Source organism: Geospiza fortis, unplaced genomic scaffold (assembly GCF_000277835.1).
Source record: "Geospiza fortis unplaced genomic scaffold, GeoFor_1.0 scaffold27, whole genome shotgun sequence".
In the NCBI taxonomy this organism is placed as follows: Eukaryota; Metazoa; Chordata; class Aves; order Passeriformes; family Thraupidae; genus Geospiza; species Geospiza fortis.
This window is the reverse complement of record NW_005054329.1, coordinates 237673-248562: the sequence shown is the minus strand read 5'-3', so window position 1 is coordinate 248562 and position 10890 is coordinate 237673. Positions and strand designations below refer to the sequence as shown.

Sequence of the window (10890 nt, the reverse complement as noted above, 5' to 3'; positions counted from 1 at the left end):
TTATTGATTGCATGTGTACAATAATGTGTGTGTGCACACGTGCTGACTTTGCCTCAGCAAAAGCACAAAGTTTTCATGCTCATTTCTGTGTTTATCAGCCTCCTCAGAGACAGAGAATACCAAAAATGGAAAGTCTGTTCAGAATAGGGCTTAAGTGCTGGAACAAGAGACCCTGCATAAAACAAAGCATGAGCTGGTCCTTCCTCTAAAAGGTGAATTGAAATACATTTGTGTTTAAGCAATTATCCGACTTTGGTAGCTCCCTTTTGTTTCTCATCTTGAAAAGGAAAAAACCACTGAGATAAGGACAGATCTTAGTGGGCTTTGTCCAGGAAAGGTGATTTAGGGAATTTCGAGACCAAAGGAATTGAGATTTGAAAAAATTGCATGTCTATGCTATTTCCAAGCCAAAGGATGCAAGCCTTGCCGTGTGCAGAAGCATGAGCCAGGCTGATGTGTGCAGGCATTGCTGGATTTGGACCCACGCAGGGTATGATCTGATGCTGCCCTTGACCGTGCTGCTCTCCCTTGCAGGCTGTTTGCTGCCAAGTGCAGCGGCTGCATGGAGAAGATCGCGCCGACGGAGTTCGTGATGCGCGCCCTGGAGTGCGTGTACCACCTGAGCTGCTTCTGCTGCTGCGTCTGCGAGCGCCAGCTGAGGAAAGGGGACGAGTTTGTCCTCAAGGAAGGGCAGCTGCTCTGCAAAAGTGACTATGAGAAAGAGAAAGACTTGTTGAGCTCAGTCAGCCCAGACGACTCAGACTCAGGTGAGCTTTTCCCACACCTGCTCTGACTGGAAAAGCTGCATGGGTCTGTAGAGCTTTTGTATAGAAATTGCATCCATTTTCACATCCACTTCATCTGTATGCATGTGCCACCTATGCAAATTTGCAGGCACAGCTGAAAACATTCCTACTGGCAGTCTGCTTTCCCTAACCTGACTCTCTTCCTTAACCTCCTGCTTAGTAAAAGACAAATTCTTTTTGCTTTCATCAGTGTGTTTTTCTGTAAGATCATAAAGCATGAATCAGACTGACTTTAGCTACCCAAGGTCTCACTCAAGTAAGGTATCAGTATGCTGTTCTCTGTAGGCATTCTTCCATCCACTTAACATATTTTTCAGGGGATCTTCTTCACATAAAATTTCAGCACTAAACTAGGAAAATGGACAAGAGGAATCTCTCTGCCAATTACAAATAGTACCTTTAAAAAAGATTGCAAGTGCAACACAGAAGTACTGAAGAGAATCTGAAAGTAACTGAGATGTGGGTTTGTGCCATCATAATCACACAGTTGTTTTCCAAGAAAATCAACAGTTACCATTCCATTACATGTACAAATGATATATTTGCCTCTGGTTTATGGGAAAATGTGTTACTCTATTTTAACTGGTAGCAGAAATTATCCTTGATCTCTAATCTGAGAGTCATATTCTCCACATTGCTAAAATTTGTATTTCCACACCAGGAATACCTCAAGACAAAGGTGTCTGCATGGGACCAGGGCCACTCTTGGAGCAGTGTTTTAGTTATTGTCATGCTGCTTTTGCAGGACCCTGAGTGCTCTGCTCAGTAAATCTCAAGTCAGAGGGTCTGGGCTTCTGGTGAACGGGCCTGAGGCATGTGAGGCATGTGCTGACAGCTCCATGATCATCAGCACACTTTGCCCCCAGCAGCTCCAGTGAGCCCCTGTGCACCTGCCTCGTGTCCACCACACCCCCTTGACCAGCTCCTGCCAGGCTGTCCCCATGCTGGGGCTGGCCACAGCACCTTTCCCCACTGCTGTCCTCACTCACACAACTGCTGCTGGCAGCTGCATTTGGCACCAGCTTTGAGCAGGGGTGGGCTCCTCTTCGGGACCAGACTGACTTGTGATCTGCAGTGAGGAGCTACCACGGTAGCACAAACCAGTCTTGGTTTCAATTTCATTTCCCTTTGGCACAAAGGGGAGTTTCTTAGTCCTGGAGATGCTTTTTTCCCCTCATTATTCTCTGTTAGTCAAACCCAACCTGAAAAACAAGCTGACAAATTAAACAAGTTGTTTGTCTCCCATTGTCTAACACAGTGAAAACACTAATCTCCCAGGGGTCTGCGTGAGAGCACACAGTCTGCAAAGCCCTGGCTGAGAATGTGTCCTGCTTCAATCAAATATTTATCCACTGGACACAAGAGTAACTCTCCAATGAGCAGTATTAATCCTCACAAACCTTTCCTTAGAAATGGCATGCTGGAAAGTTAATAATGTCATGGTTATTAAAATGACTGAACTTCCCTTTAATCATTAGGCCAAAGATGCTTATTAAAGTAAAAGGTAATTGGACTGCTAGGTGCATAATAATCAGACCCTAAAATGAATTAAAGTCTAATTTGTTGATTCCCCAAATGTAGTCTTTCAGTATATAAAAAATTCCATGTGTTTCTCCATGTTGAAGTCCCTATAATAATGTGATAGTGTTTTCTGGAAGAAAACTCAGTAGTCTGGTCAAATAAAATATGCTGACTTGAAAGGTTGATTTTCTCAACAAAATTTGTATTTACTCATCAAGCTTTGCCACTGTGCTTGAGATTTCCCAGGACAATATACTAACACATGCAATATCACCAGATTGTATGAGTATTCAGAATTTAATTATAGAAAATACAAATAATCTCTTTGGTCTACACAAGCACATAGATACTTGTATACATTTACTGAAAAAGAGAAGTTTGTGCTTGTACATATGGACACATTTTAATGCACAGAGGAAGATTACTGATGTTTTCTGTGGGAAGTAGAAATGAGATGACAAAGATTATATTTAATATTATTGCTGGACCTTCAAAACATTCAAAACAGTATTCAATAACTGGATTCTGTACTATATTGAGTTAGATGGGCTTTGAGATACTTGTGTGATACTTGCTTTATGCTGTTTTGCTGCTGTAGCAGTGCAGGCAGTAGTACCTGTCTGCACATAACGCTTCAGGAGAAGCTGGAGTTCAACTGTGAAGGTGAAGGTGTTTATCTGGGGCTGTGATTGGGGCAGGTGAGCACATGGGACCAAGAGGTGCTGGAAAGGCACAAAGTGTCTCTGTGCCCAATTCCTGGAAATACTGAAGCATTTTCTGAGTTGCCATCCCCTGATCAGGACCTCAATTAAAAATTGAAAACATTTTATGCTTTTGTGGCATTTGATTTTGGCAGAGCACAGAGATCTGAGAGAGTCTCTTGCTGCCCACAGCTGCTTTAGGTATTCAAATAACCATGGGACAATAGTTTAACCTGTTGACTGAAGAGCAGTTCTCAAATATCCTGTTTTCTTGGTGGAACAAGTGCAATTATATATCCTTTTTTCACCAGTCAAAAGTGATGATGAAGATGGAGATGTTAAGCCCACCAAAGGCCAAGTAACCCAAGGAAAAGGAAGCGATGATGGGAAGGACCCAAGAAGACCTAAACGACCAAGAACAATACTTACTACACAGCAGAGACGAGCATTCAAAGCATCCTTTGAAGTATCTTCTAAGCCCTGCAGAAAGGTAGGTGCTTCAGCAGGGACCAAGCCAGCCCTGACACCAGGCCACAGCCGCAGACAGCCCTGCCCCTTCCTGGGCCAATAGCAGCTCTCCCGGGGTGAAAGCAGAGCACTCTTTTTGCACAGAAGTCTTTTATGGGTAAAATTTAGTGTCATTTTCCTCAGCTCGGACTCTTTGTTCAGTAGTTACAGAACTGGTAGCGCCATTGGGGCAGAACTTGACAACACTATGCAAAAATATGATTAATTTTTAAAAGTAATTCCATACATGCAATTTTTGTTCTAAGTACAAACATTCCTCCTAACAAAACTGATTAGTGGTTTTTTGGTTTGTTTTTTTTTTTTTTAACTTATGAAAAATTGCATCATTAAACATTTCCTCCTGCAGGTCAGAGAAACATTGGCAGCTGAAACAGGGCTCAGTGTGCGAGTCGTCCAAGTCTGGTTTCAAAACCAAAGAGCAAAGGTAGGCTGTTTGTCCCACCCTCAAAAGTCAAATGCAGGCTGTGCCTCACATGGGCTCTTGCCCTGGCTGCAGCTCACACTGCAGAAGTCCCACAGCTGAGCTCTGCGTGTTCTGCCTGCTCTGCTCTCTACATCCACTGGAAAGGCAACTTCCAAACACAGACATTAAATTAATATGCTCAAAGCAACTCAGGGTTGGGAGTAAATTTTGCATGCAAATCTGAACTGGAAACTGAAGTGTTTAAGCTTAGAATTGAAACGGAACCCACAACAGTGTGTGCATAAGTATAAATGGTCTGTGTTAATTGATAAGATGTTTGCAGAGGGTTTTGTAAGGAAACAAAATGGTTGCATTTGGAGCTACAAGACTGTTCTATTCTTCTGCTTGTTTTCAGATGAAAAAGCTAGCACGAAGGCACCAACAGCAGCAGGAGCAGCAGAACTCGCAGCGACTAGGGCAAGGTAGGGGATTTGTGAAAAAGCAAAGTGAGAGAAAGAATCAGCAGCTGTCTGGAAGTGCTGTTCCCACGTGACACTTCAGTACAGCCATGCAGGGAGCGTGCAGGGCTGTGGGTGACATGTGCCATCAGCAGTGGAAGGACACAAAGGTGTGCCTGAGTGCCCATGACAGGTTACTCCAAGTTCTCCTGGTGGGATCAGACCCCAGAGGTGCTCATGCAGAAGCTGTTACCTCATTTCTAGTAGGAATGTGCCACGTGGAGGTGTCTGCACTGGAGGAAATCTCCAGGAGGCTTGCTCCAGACAGATCCTTCAGTTTGTTTTCTTCTGCAGTAAGGGGCACAGTGCTCAGCTGGCAATCTGCACAGGCATTGGCGTTACTGCCCCAGCCAAGGCACGGAGAGCCCCTCCTGTGCCCCCACAAGTGTCTGGACCCTGGGGCAGGCACTGCACCCAGGAGCTGGAACTTGCTCTGCTGCTCTCTGGGTACTCTTGAGTATCTCCAGCTCCCAAGACCTTGCAGCCTCAAATCCTCGACTTTACCCAGAGCAGAAAAACTGGGACCAGCAGGAGTTAGAGAATAACTGGGCTCTGTCAGACAGACTGTATGGACTTTGGGAGGATAAGGACCAGGACCTAGGAGCTCCAGAAATTATGTGGAAATTACAAGTCTTTCAGCTTATTGCTCAGGGTTCTATGCTCAGACAAAATTTGGAAAGTTTCTCTGACTGACAGGATACCCCTGACCGCATTTGCTAGGGTTCATTGTTGCCACTGATTCTGCCCTGTTCCCCAGCAGTAACTGCTCCTCCTCTTTGCTTTGCAGAAGTAATGTCCAACCGAATGGAAGGGATGATGACATCTTACACACCACTTGCACCACCACAGCAGCAGATTGTAGCAATGGAGCAAAGCAGTTATGGCACAGACCCATTTCAGCAGGGTCTTACCCCTCCACAAATGCCAGGCGACCACATGAACCCCTATGGTAAGGCATGCCTCATTCTGCCACATCCCAAGTAGCTGGGTCCATGTGCTGGATCACACTCCATAGGGGCAGCAGCTTTACTGGCTTTTAGAATATTTTTCTGGGATTTGTACCAGTCAGTTTTATGTGTGTATTTTCTTGTGCACATAACGGGGTAGACCAGAGCTCATCTCAAGCTCTGAACACCTTTCAGAACTATTTCACAGTATAATTTTGATAAACAATAAGCAAACAACATCACCTCTCCAAACTCCACTTTTTTAAACCACTGTCCAAGACACTGAAAAATAAACAGTACCAAATTCTAGCTCCCTCACAAATTTTTCCTTTTTTCTTAGAAGCTTTGAGGAAAAAGTGCCTTCAATAAAGAGAAGTAATCTATTCATTACAAAATGAATAAGCAGCCCTGTAAGACCACTCAGATTGGATGCGTGGATTTGTTAAAGAACAGTTCTTGAGCTACTAAGAGATGGGTTACCACAGGACATTTCTCCTGCATAGTTTTATTCTCTGTCCCAAATCAAGATGACGGTTTGCTTTCACGATTGCTTGACCCCACATCAAACGCATTACAAGCACTAAATGCTCAATTATTGGCTCTGGACAATTGCAGTGTGGCATTTAAAAAGAATGTCAGAGGATTTTTCAGACTGTGATTCTCGGCCTTGCGGTAGCCCACAAGGGCCTGTTTCAGACTCCTTTCTGCTGACCAGGAGCACTTCACTGTAGAGGCTCACGTGCGCATCACTGTCCCCAGCACAGCGTGCACAGGCCAACAGGAAATCTGCTTTGAGTCTGTGTCATTACTTTTGCCACTGAGACAAGTCCATGGTGCACACCAGGAAGTTTGGGAGGTCCTGTAAGGAGCTGAGGACATATGAAGTGCCCTCGAGCATTAGGTGGCTTGTGATTTTGTTGGTTTGCTTGGCTTTCTGAGTGAAACTCCTTGGGAAGTAGGTTCTATGCTCCAAAAGGGGTGCAGGGGATGGCACAAAGCCCTTTCAAATGAGTGTGTGAGGAAAAAGAAGCAGACTAACACTTTTGCAGAGCCCCTAGGACTTGAGCTAGAGCTTTTTCTGGAACCTTCAGTGTTGAAGTAAGCTGAAATCTTAGTTGCTAAAGGAAATACAAGGTGCTGTTCCAGACCAGCCCTAAAAGAGTGGAATTTTCTGAAAGGAGACCATTTTTACAGCTGTAACTCACTTGAGGCCAGGGAAACTAGGTCTCTTCCTGGGTCCTGTCACACTGGTAGAACTTTTGCCTTGTGAGTATATGAAGACCAGTATGATTATGGCTCTTAGACCATGCCTCCCTTTCATGGGCACCCTGGTTCCACCTTTCTTGACAGTCCTGGTGCTCCCATGAGTGCTGGAACCCGTGGAGAAGCTGGGGACCTGCTCCTCCCCAGCACCGTCTGCTCCTGTTGTCAGCCAAGACTCTGTTTTGGCTGCTGACTGAAACTGAAATTAAACCCTGGCAGGTTTGGGCGCATTGCTGCCGGCTGACCCCTGTGGGTTGATTTCAAGCCCTCCCACTTGTAGGTCAGACCCTCGTAGCCAAAGTGTGTTAGCATGGGAGCTCAGGAGCAGGAGTGTTCCTGCTCGCTGCAGCGTGCAGCACGTGAGCATCCGTGTGTGCTGTGTCCTCCCCGGCTGCGCAGCATCCCGCCTAACGTGTGCATTTCATTTGCAGGAAACGACTCCATTTTTCATGATATCGACAGTGATACCTCTTTAACTAGCTTGAGCGACTGTTTTCTTGCCTCTTCCGAAGTTAACTCCATGCAGGCTAGAGTAGGAAACCCCATTGACAGGCTGTACTCTATGCAGAGCTCCTATTTCGCCTCATGAAAGTAAAGAAAACTAACAGCCGGCGTGTGTTTAGCCAGTGACTTTTCCAGTGCAGACTCTACAGCCATATGTTGCCCAGCTCTTCCTTCACAGTGACTCTGCTGCCTCTGGACTGCAAAGAGCATTTTTTTAGGAAGACTGTCTCTGTTTGCATATATGTGTATGTATGTACATATATTTTAATACCTACATACATACATATATAGGGAGACAAAACACATCCACCCGTCCCATACCCTTGATTCCCAGCTGGCGCCAGACCACGAGACAAGCACGGAAGGAACAGAAGAACCTGCTCGTCCTCAGCCTTTGATCTGGTTTGGTTTGAGCTCATCATCTTAAAAGAAATGGATTTTGTGGAAAGCTAGACCTTTTCCTCCTCTCTCTTCTCCTTTCTTTTGGATGTCTAAAGTTTTTTTTTAGCCACTGATACTGACATCAGTCAACCATATGACAAATAAATCAAAGAAACTGGAGATTCCTCCTTTTCTTACTGCATGATTCATACTATGTTGTGGATAAATTTCCATTTGAACTGTGAGAAGTTAATGTAAATGTGATGTTCAACATTTGTTTCCTTTCTACACTTTTTCTACATAACCTAGATCTGCTCATTAGTTTATAGCCCTTATCCGTATGATACTGAGGAAACTGGTTAGCAGTATTTGTGGAAAAAGCCAGTGATTTCAGAGTAAGAAAGGTCTATGACCCTGGAGAGGAGATGCATGTTAGGGGCAGAGGTATTTAGGTTAGTATTGATCTCAAGTAATTAAAACTAAAGGTGCTTACAAGACAGATCTATTTAATTTTTTTCTGAAGTGTGAGATTAAAATATTTACATTTGTTTGTAAGTATTGCAGTGCCAAATTTCAAGTCTAGACCATGATTGGCGAAGAAGTGTTTTTCATTCTGTTCTGTTTATTTGTTTTGCATGAGGCATAAATATGCTGTTCTCTATTGTCCATCTGGAATAATTAAGCACTCCTTTAGTTACCTTGCCTCAGCAAGAAACAAGGATACACAGTTCTAGCCTGAAACACCAGAAGTCCTGAAATGTGCACCAGCCAGGAACAGCAAACTGTGAAAGAAATGACAGTGGGAAGTTCAGGTATGTTGAGCTGAAATTTTAGCAGGGCCTGCAAATGCCCCCTGCCAGGACTCCTGGCTGTGGTGCCAGCTGAGTGAGCAGTGTGAGCTCTGCAAGGACAGACGCACCGACCAAGGGGTGGCCCAGGTGACGTCTGTCTCTGATGCTGAAGTTTGAGCATATGTCATATAGATTTTTGTAGGGCATAAAATATCATAAATAATAATAGTATAGCTATAAATATTGCCTGGTGATAATTATAATGTGGAGAAGCAGACAAGTACAGTCATGGCTCTCAGTAGAGAAAACTTCATGGGGAGTATTTGCCAGGGTAATATCAGTAATTATAGGGTGTGTTCAAAATAGAGCTCATGGGGAAAGATTGGCAGGATAGGCACTTTCTTAAATAAATACCTTTAATATATTGACCATAATAGCTGAAAAACAAGTCCAAAGCTTTCGTTAATCTAACTCCTGCAGGCTGAGGACTGGTACCAGGCCAGCATCGCAGTGTCCCTGTGGGGCCTGGCATCTTCTGTGGGAGCGTGGGTCTCCCATGGAGGGGAGACCAGAGCAGGACCCCTGCAGCCTCCAGGGAGGGAGCAGCCCCACTGCGGGGACCACCGCCTCGGGGAGTCCTGCTGGGAGCCCCGCAGCAGCTGATGGAGACAGGCCCTCCTGGTGTTCCGGAGGCACGCTGGGAACGGCAGGGTGATGGGTCCAAGGACAAAAATACCATTTTCCCCCAGCATGGAAGTGTGCACTGAGCATGTTGGACGTTTCTTGAGAAAGCCAAGTTTATCTGCAGTGTAAGTGCATACGTTCTCACTCTGGAGAGGAGGAGAGCACCGTGGATGAGGCTCTGTGTGTGTGTGGCTGTGTGTGGCTGTGTGTCTGTGTATGTGTCTGTGTGCGTGTGCCCGTGTGTGTGTACATGTGTATGTCTGTGTGCGTGTCTGTGTGTCCATGTGGCTGTGTGCCCATGTGGCTGTGTCCGTGTGTCCATGTGTATGTCTGTGTCTGTGTGTATGTCTCTGGCTGTGTGTCTGTGTGTCTGTGTGTCTGTGTATGTGTCCCTGAGTGTGTGCACGTCGTGCAGGGGGGCAGAGCTCAGTCCAAGGACCGTCCTCCCTCTGCTTGAGGTGCAGAGCCCCTGTGTCCTGCACACAGCCTCAGTCAGGAAAGGGACTGGTGGCTCTGCAAGGGTTCCAGGGGACTTTCCTGTCCCTGTCCCTGTCCCTGATTGCTGCCATCCCCAGGAAGGTGGGTTTGTTGTGTCCATATGCTTTGCCTAGTGACCTTTCCCTGCTTTCTGGCAAGGATGTGGTTTCAACTGAGCATTGTGAGCCCCTGGATATATTTTGAAATGGAAAGGATTTTCTTTTCTTACCCATCCTGTTCAAGTATTTTACCCTTTCTTTGTGTATCAAAATAACAATTTCCTTTCTCTCTGCATGATAGCAAACATCTATAAAGAACTCAGGTGATCCTCGCTGCTTGCAGGGCAGAAGCAAGCAGGTTTCATATGGCACATGTAAACATATCATTTGTCACCACCGACCTCAATGGAGTCATCGTTTCCCTCTTCTCCCCTCTGCTGTGCTACTTTACAGTCATAGAAAAGCCTCTCAGATGCACCAGTTTGTAGACTCCTCATACAAGCACAGCCTTGCTTCATATCTCATTACTGGCAGGATCAAAATGGCATTTTTGGTGTTTACAGGGACTTAAATGAGAACTATAACATGACCTACAGTTTGGAGAACTGCCTTGTCCCAACTCTACCTCTGCATCTGGGATGGATGTTGAAAAATAATCCATCTCCAAGGAAAAAAATCAGACATCCCATTTTGTAGCTGAAGTATAATTCTTTGCTGATTCTCTGGATGACTGTTTGCCACCTTTTTTTTTCATGCTTGTACATACTATCTCCTCTCCCTTGGCGTGTCGTATGATGATGCCTTAGCTGTTTGTTGCCCCATGTTCTGCCACCCTTGGAGCCACACACACGCACACATTCAGGCCCTTGGCACGTGTAACATTTTCCATGCCATGGCGGGCCGCTGCTGGTCCAGGGAAGGAATGCATAGGCAAGGATTTCCAGTGGGCCTGCAATAGCTGGCAAAGGCCAAAGTTCATTAAAGCAAAATAAATGTCACTTTCTTTTTGTGGAATAAATTATCCTACTGGAGTGTGATCATTGTGGTTTTAACCTGGGACCTTGCAGTAAAAGATTATACAGCAACCTCTGACCTCTTTGATTTCTGCTTTACTCTTCTGTTGTCAAGGGAATTTACTGATCAGGTGAAAGTAAAATGTTTAATGGGCCATATCACACTAATACCTTACATTGAGTCAAATTGATAAACTCTTGCCAAAAATTCTTAGCATCTGGCACTTCCACGGAAACCACAAACAATGATTGTACATATGGGAGCTCAAAGGCTAGAGGTCATGACAGCAGTTTATTACATGCACCTTACAGTGATCATTTTCCCTAGGAAATTAACCCCTCTCTAACAGAAAT

General features: G+C 45.1%; 1 protein-coding gene across 2 annotated transcripts; it reads left to right on the top strand.

Annotated features, from left to right (window-relative positions):
- The first annotated feature begins 540 nt into the window (after positions 1-540).
- LMX1B (LIM homeobox transcription factor 1 beta) lies at positions 541-10541 on the top strand. 2 transcript variants are annotated; one of them, XM_005421227.2, is made up of 7 exons: positions 541-767; positions 3340-3518; positions 3903-3980; positions 4375-4441; positions 5265-5426; positions 7119-9172; positions 9825-10541. In XM_005421227.2, exons 1-6 carry the CDS (start codon positions 563-565, stop codon positions 7274-7276), a joined length of 849 nt encoding a protein of 282 aa, XP_005421284.1. In that variant the 5' UTR covers positions 541-562; the 3' UTR covers positions 7277-9172; positions 9825-10541. The 2 variants fall into 2 exon arrangements, with proteins under 2 accessions (XP_005421284.1, XP_030913118.1); XM_031057258.1 differs by lacking the exons at positions 7119-9172; positions 9825-10541 and adding an exon at positions 5765-6333.
- The last annotated feature ends 349 nt before the right edge of the window (positions 10542-10890 follow it).

Coding starts and splice junctions, on each gene's coding strand:
- LMX1B (XM_005421227.2), top strand. CDS start 563: ATGGAGAAGATCGCGCCGACGGAGTTCGTGATGCGCGCCCTGGAGTGC. Junction 3,519..3,902: donor CTTCTAAGCCCTGCAGAAAG/GTAGGTGCTTCA, acceptor TTCCTCCTGCAG/GTCAGAGAAACATTGGCAGC. Junction 5,427..7,118: donor CGACCACATGAACCCCTATG/GTAAGGCATGCC, acceptor TTTCATTTGCAG/GAAACGACTCCATTTTTCAT.